The sequence below is a fragment of the Stegostoma tigrinum genome, chromosome 11 (assembly GCF_030684315.1).
Source record: "Stegostoma tigrinum isolate sSteTig4 chromosome 11, sSteTig4.hap1, whole genome shotgun sequence".
Lineage (NCBI taxonomy): Eukaryota > Metazoa > Chordata > Chondrichthyes > Orectolobiformes > Stegostomatidae > Stegostoma > Stegostoma tigrinum.
This window is the reverse complement of record NC_081364.1, coordinates 12,159,235-12,174,419: the sequence shown is the minus strand read 5'-3', so window position 1 is coordinate 12,174,419 and position 15,185 is coordinate 12,159,235. Positions and strand designations below refer to the sequence as shown.

The window sequence follows — 15,185 nt, the reverse complement described above, 5'->3', positions numbered from 1 at the left end:
CATTCAGCCCACGAGTCTGCCCTGCCATTCAGTCAAGGCTAATAAGTTTTTCATCTCCATCCTCCTGCTTTCTGCCCTTTGATCCCCTTTATAATCAAGAACCTATCTTAAATGAACTGGCCTCCACAGCTTGTGGCAACAAATTTCTTAAGATTCACCACTCTCTGGGTGAAGAAGTTTCTTTAAGACAGCTCTGATAGGAATTGCATTTCACTTTGTAAAGTCAGTTTCAAAATGCTGAAATGTGCATATCCTCAAAAGGGATTTCAGTATTTTAACATCCTTTCTGCAGATGACATTAGGAGGACAAGTGACTTTGAGAACTGTGAGCAATTGTAAAACAACTGTTGTCAGAGAAAACCTCAATCACTGTAAGAATGCTTCTTAGATACATTACAAATTGATGTACTTCATACCTTTCCCTATGCTAGATTTTTTTAATGCTTGCTTCAAAACAATACACAGTCTGATCAAGTGATGGATTCTCTTGTTGAATGATCAGCAAAGAATAGAATCATTCACTATCTTGGTTGATGTCATTCCAGGTGATGTTAATCCAAATTATATAAATCTGTGATGGAATCTGCAAATCAAAGTTACTGTTGAAGGGGTGGGAGAAGTACTACTTTTGTGGCATGCTCACTTGTCTTTGACAAGACTCTTGCTCCCAAATGTTGAAATTGCTGGGGGATAAACTCTTCCATTTACATACATCCAGGGTGATATTTCTCCCCCATGTAATAAAAAGTAAAATTTGAGTTTCACCATTTAAAATGAACTGAAAAGTTCCATACAAGCAAACACAGAAATGTTTGTTTGGTGTGTATGCCCAATACCTCAATTTCTATAAATTCAGGCTTCCAAACTGAGCAAGAAACTGGCTCATCAGTTAAAAAAAAAACAGAAATCCAGCGATAATAGGAACTGCAGATGTTGGAGAACCTGAGAGAACAAGGTGTAGAGCTGGATGAACACAGCAGGCCAAACAGCATCTCAGGAGCAGGAAAGCTGAAGTTTCAGGCCTAGACCCTTCATCAGAAATGAAGATTTCTGATGAAGGGTCTAGGCCCAAAACGTCAGCTTTCCTGCTCGGCCTGTTGTGGTCATCCATGTCTACACCTGGCTGTCATAAGAAATCTAGCAACTGTTTGTCCTTCTAGTTTTGTATGCTGATTTGAAAATAGGAGAAGGATATAGTTCATAAGCTTACGAAGTGTCTACAGTCACTGATGAAATAACCTTTATATTTTGATCAAAATATCCTTTGTTATTAATATGAAATCTAGTAATTTTACACCACTAAATCACTTTTATAGTACCACTGATGACCCAATGTATAAAAACAAATATAATTTATAACTTTCACCAGGTATTTTAAATGGAAAACTCAATTCTGTTTGCATGTAGGACAGGATTAAACAGCCTGGAGAAGGGGCAGAGCAAGAGAAATAAATGGTGAAAACAGTACTACCCAAGGTTGATGTAATTAATGAAGTTATAAATAGCATGTAAAATACTGCTGTTATCAACATTCAATAGAGAAATGGTGACAGCTTAACATTTTTAAATATTTAGGTAGTCAACACTGTGGTTTTGCAAATCAGGGAGAACGACTGAAATATTCAGATGAAGCAGGGCTAGAAATGAAGGGACAAGTGGTAAAAGGCATAGATTTGGGAGAAAGTATAGCAGGTCATTGTTGTTTAATTCACTCACTGTTCCTGATGGTTTTGGAAGGAGTAAATGTTTAAGGATAAAAGGAAGAGAGATCTGGACACATATAGGGACACAGAAATAAGCTGTCATATTCTGGAAACATTTCAGCTCCGAGATGACAACAATAGCACAGCACAGCCTTGGAGAGAGAAAGGAATCTCTAGTTAAGTTACAAGAGACTTCAACGAATTAGAATACAGTGGCTCAGCCAGAATGCAGGAAAAAACATGGGTGAAGCTAATGACATTGGTGCAAAAAGTAGTTGCAGCACTACCTACAAGCAAACATTGATATTATAATTGATTTTGCTAGAGATCACAGTTGCCAAGTTAGTTAAGTGCATTTGAAACAGAATGTTTGGACCCACTCAATGCAATAAATTGATATATTGAAATCCTCAATGTATTCCTCAACATACTGTAGCAGTGGTCATATAAGACTGTAAAAGTCAGTATTTTCTATAGAGGTTTTAGCTTGAATTAAGGTTTATTACATTATTTCCAAACAATTTTTGTTAGAAACCAAAAGGAGGCCATATAATAATAGCAGAATCATTTTTATCAAAACTTGCTGTTCAAACAACAAAACTATTTCCACTCCTTACAGTGAGCCCACATGACAGACAAGTCACAGCTCCAATCAGCAGTTTTTATTTATGTAGAGATATGTATTAAAACCAGCCACTTACAAAGTGCCAGTTTGAGCAAAAAGACTAGAAGAAACTGATGTGAAATTTACATTACAATACATACCAGCAAGGTTATGCTGGTTTGGATCAGTATCGCACCTGGGGTTTGGAAACCTCTGTTCCTGTGCCGCCTATAATACAATATAATATTACAAATTTTATTATCTGAGTCACAGTAGCCAAACCACACATAAACCAGTGCTCTGCTACAAATTTATAATGCAAGATTGCCAGGTTAAGATGCAAGGTGTCATTCATGCAACAAAATACCATTATACCAATAAGAGGAAACAATACAGACAATGCAAGTTCTGTGGCATAACTTAAAATTTCAAATTGGGCAGAAAATTAATGTGGGAAGGGGGGAAAAACTGCAACCCTTTTCAAAAACAAACCAAACCAAAATCCCTATCTTAAATAGCTGATGAGAAAAAACTCACAATTTCCAAAGCAGTTTATTTTACAGTACTGACATCCATCAATTGCATCAGAAATCAGTAGATTCTGAAAGAGAGCATGTTATTTTTGCTCACCCATTCATTCAGATTTGATCAATTTTGTTTTTAAAAAGTCGCTGTTATCAAGAGGGTTCTTGTCCTGACCCTGAAGACAGCTGGTGCTGATGGTAGAGCAACACAGTCCAAAAACAGGTGATCTAATTTCTTGTTGCTAAAATCATGCAGTTTCATCTTAGTTGGTATCCATTTTATCATCTTCATTTTTTCTATTCTCACCATTCTCTTCAGGAGTACTCAAGGAAGCAGATGAACTGTTGTACTGGCTATTAGAGTCTCTACGTTGATAGAAAAGAACATAAGCTGCTTTTGTCTAGGAGAAATGAAGAAATCTGTTAGTGATCAAGTTTTGTTGGTAGGAGCAATGTAATTTGCTGCACATAAGGGAAAAACAACTTGCATTTGTTGCTGCTTCTTCAAAATCCTTTCTTAAAACTATTTCTTGACTTGGGTCATGTTATTCAAGATTAAAATAAATAGGCAACAAGGTGGCAGATGGGTTAAGTACTAAGTTACTTGGTAGTCAGAATTTAAAAAAACAAAAAAAAAGTGTGAAGTTTCTAAATGCTGACATTCAAAGGAGACTTCAACTTACTCACATACGGAAATAAAGAGATACAGGAAGCCCTCAAGGTAAAAAAAAAGTATACCATTTTAGTTGGTACAATGAGCAAGGGTTGTCCTACAATGAGATGTGGGCCTAATGTTCAAGTTTAGAAGAATAAGAGTCAATCTTATTGAAATATAAAAGATTGAGGAGTCTTGACAAAATAGACAATAAGTTATTTCTGTCAGCTAGGAGAACAGCCTTAAGAGACTGATCATTTAAAATTGAGATAGGGCCATTTTTTCCCCCACTCAGAGTTCGAGTCTCTGGAATTAAATGTTTCAAAAGGACTGTGAATGTTCGCACTGATGTTGTGCAAAGATAGACGTACTTCTTGTCTCTCAAACCAGGGGAGGGAACTAGGCAAAAATAAAACTGAAAGTGGAGCAGATGGTTATGTATGATAAAGTACACTTGAGGGCCATGTAATGTACTCCTGATCTTTTAATGTTCCATACTCGGTCTGGAAATATGCTAAGATGAAGCCAGTCTGTTGGTAACATTCATATCACATTTCATCCTGATATTCTCTTCTAATCTCAGTTTTGCAGCCATGAAGACATTTCTGGAAAAAAAAACGAAGCTGGACTTGATCAGGGATTTAAAGGCCCATTCAAGTTATACAAGGCTTGAAAACTCTGTACTGTCATAGTGATACCATAAGACATTGCAGAAATAGGCCATTTATCCCATCAAGTCCACTCCACCAAGGAAATCGTGGCTAATATGATAATTCTCAATTCCAGTCTTGCCATTGTTTAATTAGCGGTATTGTTGTTGCACAGACAGTGCACAACACATGATGAGAGATACTGCTAAAATACTGTCAACATAAACATGGAAGCTAAGCCGACGAATTTGAGAGCAATGAGGGTACTGAAGATGGAGAATTAAGACAACCATATTTTAATGGAAATGGAAGCATACAAGCACCTGGTATATGGAGTGATCAGCAGACAATGACCAAAGGTGAGTGGAGAACAGGGATCAGAGGATGACAATAGTCATGCCATGATAAAGGAGGGGAGCATTTGCTTGGAGGCAGAGGATGTGGGCGAGATCCTAAGTGAGTACTTTGTGTCAGTATTCACCCAGGAGAAGGATGCACTCGATAATAAAGTTAAATCTAATTCTGTGGAGGATACTGAGATTTGACTGGAGCACGTTAATATGCTCGGGCATTTTGAGGTCAAGAAAGAAGTGGTGTTGGGTCTCTTGTAGAGCACCAAGGTGGATCAGTCCCCAAGGCTTGATGGTATCTATCCCAGATTACTGTGACAAGCAAGAGAGGAGCTTGCTAGCACTTTGACCAAGATCGTTGTATTCTCGTTAGCACTCGAGGGGTCCTGGAGGACTGGTAAGTAGCTAATGTTGTTCTTCCATTTAAGGTGGTAAATAGGGATAATCCAGGAAACTATAAATCAGCAAGTCCCAGATTGGCGGTAGGGAAACTATTGGAGAGAATTCTTTGCGATATAATTTACTCGCATTTGGAAAAAAGTATTGTCTAATTAGGGACAGTCAGCATAGCTTTGTGCAGGGGAGGTCTTGTCTTACTAACTTGATTGAATTGTTTAATACGACGACAAAGGTGATTGACGAGAGTACAGCAGTGGTCATTGTCTACATGAATTTTAGTAAGGTTTTCGACAAGGTCCCCCATGGGAGGCTCATCCAGGAGATTAAGATGCATGGGATCCACGGTGATTGGCCATGTGGATTCAAAACTGGCTTGCCCACAGAAGACAGAGGGTTGTGGTGGAAGCACGTTTTTTAGGCTGCAAGTCAACGACTAGTGGTGTTCTGCAGGTTTGTGACTGGGACCTCAGCTTTTTTTTAATATAATCACAATGACTTGGATGAAAATGTAGATCAGCATGTTAGTAAGTTTGCAGATGATACAAGGATCGGTGGAGTTGTGGATAATGTAGCAAGTTGTCGAAAGATATAGCAGGATATAAATCAGTTGCAGATATGGGCAGAGTAAGGGTAGATGGAGTTTAATCCTTTCAAGTGTGAAGTGCTGCACACTACGGGAAATCAAATGCAAATTACACTAAAATAGATGGTATTGTGGGCAGTGAGGAAGGTTATCGGAAATTGCAGAAGGATCTTGATCAGCTGGGGAAGTGGGCTGAGAAATGACAAACGGAGTTTAAGATAGATAAATGTGAGGTGTTGCATTTTGGAAAGTCAAATCAAGGTAGGAGTTTTATGGTGAATGATAGGGCCTTAAGGAGTCCAGTGGAACAGAGGGACCTTGGTATTCATGTGCATGATTCTCTGAAAGTGGAGTCACAGGTAGGCAGGGCAGTGAAGACAACTTTTGGCACACAGGGCTTCATCAGTTAGGTCAATGAATACACAAGTTGGAAAGTTTATGGTGCAGGTGTACAGGACTTTGGTGAGGCCGCACTTGGGAGTATTGTGTTCAGTTTTGGTCACCTTGCTTTAGAAAGGATATTATTAAACTGGAAAGCGTGCAGAAATTTACAAGGATGTTGCCAGAATGCAAGGGATGAGTTATAGGGAGAGGATGGACAAGCTAGGATGTTTTCCTTTTGGAGTGTTGCAGACTGAGGCGGAATCTTACACAATTGTATCAGGTCATGAGAGACAAGGATAGGGTGAATGCAGTCTTTTTCCCAGCGTTCGGGAATCGAGGACTAGAGGGCATCAGTTTAAGGTAAAGGAGGAAAGAATATATAGGAACCTTAAGGGCAACTATTTTACACAGAGAATGGTATGCATACGGAATGAGCTGCCAGAGTTGGTTCAAGTGGGTACATTAACATTTAGAAGGCATTTGGACGAATACATGGATAGGAACGGGTTAGAAGGATATGAGCCAAGTGCAGGGAAATGGGGATAACGTGGATGGAGATTTTGGTCAGCATGCACCAGTTTAGGCCGAAGGGCCAGTCTCTGTGCTATAGGACTCTATGACTCTGAATGTTAAGGAAAGGTATACAGTTAATGACAGGACCCTGAACAGCACTGATGTACAGAATGATCCTGGGGTTCAAGTCCATAACTCCCTGAAAAGTAGTCATGCAAGCAGATAGTGTGGTAAAGGCAGTGTATGGAATGCTTGCCTCTTCTGGCCAGGGAACGGAGTATGAGAATCAGGATGTCATGTTGCAACTCTGTAAGAGACTTTGGTTAGGCCACACTTAGAGTCATGCAGTCAATTTTGGTCACCACATTACAGGCCTACTGGAGAGGGTGGAGAAAGAGGTTTACCAGGAATGCTGCTTGGATTTGAGGCTTCGAATCATAAAAAGACACTAGATAAACTTGGTTCAGAGACAGTGGAACTGCTGAGGCTGGAGAATCTGAGATAACAAGGTGTAGAGCTGGACGAACACAGCAGGCCAAGCAGCAGAGGAGCAGGAAAGCTGACATTTTGAGTCTAGATCCTTTTACAAAAAATTTCTGAAGGGTTTAGACTAGATAAACTTGGGTTGTTTTCGCTGGAGTGGCAGACATTGAGTTAAGATTTGATAGAAGTCTATAAAATTATGAGATGCATAGACAGGGTGGACGGCCAGAGTCTTTTTACCCATAGTTGAAATGGGTAATACTAGGGGGTGTGCATTTAAGGGGTGAGGGGCAAGTTCAAAGCAGATGAGGAGGACAAGGTTTTCACATAGTGGAAGTAATCTGGAATGCACTGCCAGGGGTCGTGGTGCAGGCAGGCATGAAGGAGACATAAAAGGGATTTTGAGATAGGCATGCAGATATGCAAAGAATGGAGGTATATGGACCAATGACAGGCAGAAAGGATTAGTTTAATTTGGCATCACGTTTGGCACGTCACCTTGGGCTGAAGGGCACTTTCCATGCTGTAGAGTTCTGTGCTCTATGAAAACAAAGATAGAAGAGCAGCCAATTTACTACAGTAGCAATCACCAACGCAGTGATTGTTACAAGGGCGATTTACATGTTCTGTTTGACACATAGAAATTGGAAGGTTGAAGGAAAGCCAAAAGGACTGATGTTAGAAATGCAAGATTAGGGAAAAAAAGGACTTCCCAAATACAACTACAATATTTTCTGTTCTGTAGTTAGTGCAACTTACCACAATCTGATCTTCAGACGCTCCTGATACACTACTGTCATCAAAATAATACCATTGTCCATCAATTTTATTTTTAGCATATGCAGTATCTGTTGGCAGGATAAAGAAAATTACGTTCTACATTCATAAATGAAGAATGTAAATTTTTCAGTGAATAAAGCTGAAATTACTTACAATGACCTCCTCCCATTCCTCCATAGTGGTTAGTGACTGCAACAAGGTCATAGATGCAGGGGCCAGGTTTGGGATTGTAGACAAACTCGGACATGTTCAAATCTCTGTGAACCCATTAAAAGAACAAACATTAATATTTCAACAAATATAAAATATGCACCAGCAAGGACTCACCAATGCATTTAATCAGTGGACCCAGACCATTGCTGCACCTAGAACATTTTACTAGGGATAACTGACATCAGTTTTTCAGAATATAGATTTTGAAGCAAGCCTACTGGTATCTGTTTATTCATACTTGAATAACCTTATTTTATTTCAGTGAGAGAGAGGATCTGGTGAAAACTAAACAGGTAGAAATGTAAGCGAACAGGTCAGCAGATTAACAATGGAGGACTTTGAAACATCATTACATTGCAATGGAGTCAAAACCTTATGATCTTGAAGTTTCATTCAGAGTTGGCATAATAATAGACCAAATAGATCTTTTCATGCTGTGACTTAAATCAGTCAACTCAAAAAGAAACATGGCTACGAATAAGGACCATAAACTGAACACTTCGTTTGTGCCATAACGTTATTACCTTTTTTTAAAAGTGCAACATTACAAGAAGTATAGGATTAATAGAATAGAAAGATCCTAATTTTAGACTTTGAGTTTGTCAAAATCAACTATTTAGGAATAATAGTTTGAATAACATTGTCTGTTTAGACAGCACCTTTAACAATGTTACAGAGCAAATTGGATAAAAACAAATATTAAGCACAAGATGATATTAGACAGTGTTGTCAAAAAACAGACAAAATGGATTTTGCAGATAACCTTAAAAAAGAAGGGGTGGAGAAGCTGAGTGAAAGATTTCCAGAACCTTCCCTTAGATGGCTGAAGGCACACGTGCCAACTGTCAAACGAAAGGAATTGGGGATTAGGAACAGAGGCAGAAGAATTTTTATTTTAGTCATTTGTGGTATGTGGACATTGTTTACTGGCCAATATCTATTGCCTGACCCTAGTTGCCCTTGAGAAGGTGGTGGTGAGCTTCTTGAACCAAAGCAGTCCATGTGATGCGGGTTGACCCATGATGCCATTAGGGAAGGATCTCCAAGATTTTGACCCAGTGACTGTGAAAGAACAGTGATACATTTCCAAGTCAGGACAGTGAGTGGTGTGGAGGGAATTTTCCAGATGGTGGTGCTGGTGCCCCCATGTATTTGCTACCCTTTGTCCATCTAGATGGAAGTGGTTTGTGGTTATGCTGTCTAAGGATCATTGGTGAATTTCTGCAGTGCATCTTGTAGATAGTATACACTGCTGCTCATTAAGCGTGCTGGTTTGTCCTAGATGGTGGGAAGCTTCTTGAGTGCTGTTGGACCTGCACTCAATCAGGCAAGTGGGGAGTATTTCATCACATTCCTGATTTGTGCCTTGTAGATGATCGACAAGCTTTGGAGAGTCAGGTGGCGAGTTACTCGCTGCAGTATTCCTAGCCTCTGACCTGCTCTTGTAGCCACTATGTTTATGTGATGAGTCCAGTTGAGTTTCTGGTCAATGATAGCACCCAGGATGTTGATAGTGGGGGAATTTTAATGATAATGCCACTGAATATCAAGGGGCATGGTTAGATTGTCTCTTATTGGTGATGGTCATAGCCTAGCATTTGTGTGACACCAATATTGTCGTCCCTTGCCGGCCCAAACTTGAATATTGTCCAGATTTTGTTGCATTTGAACGTGGACTGCTTCAGTATCCGAGAAGTCACAAATGGTGCTGAATGTTGTGCAATCAGTGAACATCCCTGCTTCTGATCTTATAATTGAGGGAAGGTCATTGATGAAGCTTGGGTGGTGAGGGAAAGGAATTTTCCCTTCCAGTCAAATTTGATAGTAACACAGTCTATCGTAAAATATCGATCTGGGTTAAGTAGGACCGTCTGTTCTTTCAATTTGTTCAAGTTTTATGTTCCATTTCTGTTGCAAAACTGCACTGAAAAATTACAAGTACAATGGAATCTTCTCATTATTTTTAAAAGCTATTTCAGAAATAAAGTAAAATACTGAAAATGTTGAAAATCTGCAACAAAAAATTGCTGGAAAAACTCAAGTCTGGCAACATCTTCCAAGTCATACCAGACTCAGAACATTAATTGTGCTTCTGTCTCCACACAGACCAGCTAACTTTCTCCAGCACTTTTAAAAAACTTTTTAAAAATGCTCAATGGATGAATGCACATGCTAGAAAATAGGAAACACCATTTGTGATCTGCACTACAGGTCAAAATGGTGGCCATAAAAAATTTTTGCTAGAGAACTCAGTTAAATTTTGTATCAGCAGCAGCTCTAAAGAAGTAGGTATAGCCTCTATGGCGTATATCTCATTAAATAGAAGGCTTGGCAATGTCAGTAGCCTCTGTGCCCATTAAGAGTTCAATATCATTTTGTATTAACAGATGGGAGGTAGTCAAGTTGCTGTTAAGGATTACAAATGTGACCCGCAACCTGGCACTCCTCTGCATCACTCTTTGGCGTGGACCACATTTTCAGAGCAGCAAATTAAATTATTGTCCTGGTTACATAAAATGCCATACACTAAAATGAGTTAATCTCTCACCTTATAGGAAACTCTACTAGAGTGTCAAGTTTATCTCTCCAATACCTATTATATGAGAAACGCTTCAGATGTACGACAAGAATCTTTGGTAGTGACCACAAATCAAACTTTTTAGTGGCCTGCTGGTGCTTTTTACAAGTGGGGCAGTACCTGCAGAGACAAATAGCAGTAAATACTAACAAATCATTTCCCAAAAATGCATTTAAGTAGAAATGGATTGTTAAATTTTCAGTAACTTTCACATTTAATGTTCAATCTTTACTTTCCTTAACCCCATTTTATTTCTACTACAGTACTCCAGCCTGAAGGCATTGTTACAAGGTACTGATGCCGGTGTACAGTGGACTGCCTACTTTAACTGGTACTTCTGATCCCAAGCCTGTACTTGCCCAAAATCCTCAAATGCCTGTCAGGGATTGCTGGGCAGTAATTGAAAACATTCCTGTAGATCAATATTTCCCTAGCTTACCTAGGGAATTGACAATTATTCCCTTCTCATTACTGTCCTGACTGGAACAAGTTAACTCAGAGCCTACAGGATAATCTTGAACCAACAAACTCAATGTCTGGTGTCTGGATAAGTCAATTCATTGTGAGAGCTTGCTTGCAGCGCAATGACTGCAGCACTAAAATTCTGGCTTTGAATTTCATCTTGTCAGTACATTCTATTTTCATGTAATGGATTAGGAATTTCTAAATGTGAACATACAGCTATAAACTGATGTCAAATATTCCAGTCAAGAGAGTAGCATGGTGTGATTTTTGACTGTTTCTGAAGTCATCTCCAGCATGAAAAGCTGGACATGGCAGAACTCCTATCCTTTGGAGAACAAAACAATTCCTCACCAAAAAGATTTCATAACTTGGATGTTAATTAATGAAACTCAACAGACACAGGTCAGCTTTCCATAATTCCACCATTAAATAACTGAGGAAATGACAAATGCTGAGAGTATTAAGTAATTATCTCCAGGGAACAGCACAAACTTGCACATAAAGAGACTCACCTTGCATAATGATGTCTAAAAATGTCCTAAATGACTGACTTGTGTTCGCAACAAATCCATCAAAACTTTAATTATTTGATTTGGTTAGGTCCAAAATATCATAGGTCTCATATCCTTAAATTATATATTCTTGTTTCCACAACAGATTTCACTGATTAAATTGATAAAATAATTGTTCTGACAAAGACTTCACAACAAGTTGCCATCAATACCTGCTTACGATAAACACTAGAACTACACTGCCATTAAATTTTAGTTTTTAAATTCTTTTGCATGAAAACCAAAGAAATAAACAGATTAAGTTCCAACTGAAATTATGTTCTAAACTTTCAGCATCTCGATTCAGTAGACACCTCACATCTTTCATTTTAATATAATACTTCTTTGAAAGCATTTTTGAATAAACCTTTGACTTTATAACATGCTCATTATTTCTAACATAGGAATAGAAGCAATATCACTTGCTTTCATAAACAGAAAAAGACACAAGGTAGCTGATAAAATTATCAAATGTTCTTAAGTTATGTAACTTAGTTAAATTTTTGCAAGAAAAACAATAACATTAAGATGCATAAATCCATTAAAAAGCAGCACAACTATTATTTACAAAGATTATTTCTGTTGCTTTAACCAAGTTGGAATAAAACAGACTTCTAAAGTTAGCCACAGAAAAATGAACAATTGCACTGGATTTTCCTTTCTGGGTCAATGAGTTGAATTTATTCCAGAAGATTGGGATAAAAGATTTTTTGTTTATTGGTAGCATAAAAGGTCCTTATTGTAGGAGTAGAATTTCAGCAGTCTTCAAGTTCCAAATTAGCAATTTTTCTTGGGGCGCAAGTGGGGAAACTACTAGCTTGCTAGTAAATATGGAAAATTAAACAAAAAAAGGCACACTGCTGTGGGAGAGGGTGCTCTTCAGAAAGTAAAGCAATGTGGATCACTTTAGAACAGGATATTTTCACAAGCAAAATAAAAACTGATGCATGATAATAAAATGTAGGGGAGTTTGATCTTAGTCTAGGATAATAGGTCGGCACATCATGGGGCGAAGGGCTTGCACTGTGCTATACTGTTCTATGTTCTGAAAGAACTGAGAATGCTGTAAATCAGGAACTAAAACAGCAGGTCTGGCAGCATGTGTGAAGAAATATCAGAGTTAACGTTTCGGATCTGGTGACCCTTCCTCAGTTCTGTTTTTGGTATTTTCATAAGCAATTTGCTATAGCTGACGTAAGATATTAAGTGGTAAAAATGGGAACAATATCATTCCCTTGGACCAATATCACTTGCTTTCATAAACAGAAAAAGACACAAGGTGGCTGATAAAATTATCAAATGTTCTTAAGTTACGTAACTTAGTTAAATTTTTGCAATAAAAACAGTAACATTAAGATGCATAAATCCATTTCAGTACATTGTAAGCATGCAAAACAAAACATAATGCAAAACTTTTAGCTACTTATGACAATCTTGTAGACTATCACTTGGTTGATTAGTTGTAGTTACTTTACTGCAATTATTTAAGTTTGCCTTTTTGCCAAGCTACAAAATATTGCCCGCTTTTCAGATTATAAACTAGCACTGGAGCTCAGATTTGAATCACTCCTCTCTTATACTGGAAAGGTCACAGTACTCAAAGCAGAAAAACACTGGGCAAGACTATAAAAAAAAGAGAGTTGGTGGTAGAATTCTTTTCTTTTTAAAAAAAGGCACAAATCAGATGCACTGTGTACTAACCAAAGGTCGTGCTCTCCCAAGGTCTCCATTGTTGTAAACAAATCTATACATTCTCTCAATGCAACTGAGCTTCTTTTCTTTTGAGGTTGTGACATAGATTCATGCTTTTCATACGCCTGTAAAAATGACAAAAGGGGACAAATTATTCTCATTTCACAATGCATTTTCTAGTTATGCTAGCTTTCATAAATTGTTCTAAGGTGCCCTCTTGTGGCACAGTGGTAGTTTGCCTACCCCAAACCAAGAGGCTCATTTCAAGTCCCACCTGCTCCAGAGGTAAGTAATAATATCCAAACAGATTAATTGAAAAAAAAATGGGCTAAAAAGAATAATTGTTTTGATTTAAATTTATTTCCTTGGTGGATATCGACAATATCTGAAAGAACCATGATCAGCACATTAAATTATGAAAGCAAAATTTGAATCTGAATCTAACCTCTTCGATAAAATTACTAACATTTTGCCAAGTGTTATTTAGGTCCACTTATTTTGAAATTTCCCCACCTAGATCTCTCAGCAAATCATTTCAACTAATGCTGTAGATTGCAACCTGATAATGTCAACAACTTCGCACAGAGGGGGGACTTGCAAGCAGGCAAGGGTAATTCAACCAGTGATTATCTTGAGAGGAGCCTGACGTCCATTAAGGAACTATATTTTTCCAATACTGAAAGCCAGGAGGGCCCTTGTGGTGCAATGGTAGTATCCTCAGCTATGGACTAGGAGGCCCAGGTTCAAATCTCACCAGCTTCAGAGGTGTGCAATAACAGCTGAATGGTTTGATTAGAAAATCTCAAAATTAAAAGCTATGAGGAAAGGCTGAGGCTGCTCAAAAGTCACTGCAAACGTTGACTATTTTAGAGAGCGGACAAAATAGCCAATAGCCAAACTATTCAGGAGACATGAATGATAAAACTCGGCTTTGCATTACAGTTTAGGAATTCAGAATATGGTTAAGTTGTCAAAGTCTTCAAAACAGAATGAGTTATGTATATATTAGTGGCCACATTTGATTGTGTCTGCAATTCAGTCAATAGGTATCATATACTTGGAGCATGAACTGTCTTGTATAAAATGTTTGCCAGTATTTTTCACAACTTTAAATTCCACACTGAGGAATATTTCAAAACTCAAAATTATCATTCAGTGGGGTTGCTAATCATATTAGCTTCTGCGTATGTACGTATAACCCTCCCATTTCATTTTAGATTACCTGCAAATTGTCACTTCAAGATCCTGGTAGTACAGGGATCAGTGATTCAAACGCTTCTTTCAACAGCAACAGGAATAGAAAGACTATCAAAAAAAATTTGAGTAGCCAACTGATGAAAGCCGAGACACATAGTACAACACACTGCCAAAAACCTTCATAGGGCTCCTGTACTGCTGTGGTAATGCCCCTATCTCTGGACTATATAGCCCTAGTTCAAATCCCACCTACTCAGGTGGTGAGAGAGAGCATCATTGGACAGGTTGATGACAAAATTAAAGAAAAGCAAAGCTTTCCTCCCTATAAAAATCTGTAAAAGTGGAAGAATTTATAGAATCATAGAATCCCTAGTGTGGAAGCAGGCCATTCAGTCCATCAAGTCCACACCAACCCTCCAGTGTCCGACCCAGACTCATCCCTCTACCCAATCCCTGTAACGCTGTATTTGTTACATAATCCTGTAACATAAAATCAGGCTATAGGAAATAATTTGAGAACACAATGCAGCAAAAGATTCAGCTATTCTGTAGTTAAAGCATATGATGGCCAGCAATTATTAATATTCAGTTCCCATAAATCAAAAACAATTGAGTTAATACAATGTTACAGATTAGGGGTGAAAGAGCTCGTTTGGCTCACCTCAAAGTGGTTGACTCTTAACTGCTGTCTGAAATGGCCTAGCATGCCACTTGGTTGTACTAATGGCTACAAAATCTTAAAAGAAACAAAAACGGATGAAATCACCTGGCATCAACCGAGGTACCAGAAAAGTCAAACGGCAGAAACATCCCTCTTAACCCTGCAAAGTCCTCACCTAACATCTGGGGGCTAGTGCCAAA

General features: G+C 38.4%; 1 protein-coding gene across 4 annotated transcripts in view; it reads right to left on the bottom strand.

Annotated features, from left to right (window-relative positions):
- usp4 (ubiquitin specific peptidase 4 (proto-oncogene)) overlaps positions 1 to 15,185 on the bottom strand; it is a 99,842-nt gene that overhangs the window by 5,332 nt on the left and 79,325 nt on the right. Inside the window, exons 18-23 of one of the 4 annotated variants that reach the window (XM_059649752.1) lie at positions 13,137 to 13,252; positions 10,390 to 10,539; positions 7,782 to 7,885; positions 7,608 to 7,696; positions 3,139 to 3,232; positions 2,469 to 2,535 (exon numbers count right to left, since the gene is read on the bottom strand). In XM_059649752.1, the coding sequence (XP_059505735.1) occupies positions 2,492 to 2,535; positions 3,139 to 3,232; positions 7,608 to 7,696; positions 7,782 to 7,885; positions 10,390 to 10,539; positions 13,137 to 13,252 (597 nt within the window). In that variant the 3' untranslated portion in view covers positions 2,469 to 2,491. Of the gene's footprint in view, positions 1 to 2,316; positions 3,233 to 7,607; positions 7,697 to 7,781; positions 7,886 to 10,389; positions 10,540 to 13,136; positions 13,253 to 15,185 lie in introns of those variants that run through there. The other 3 variants (XR_009446485.1, XM_059649751.1, XM_059649753.1) reach the window with 3 other exon arrangements.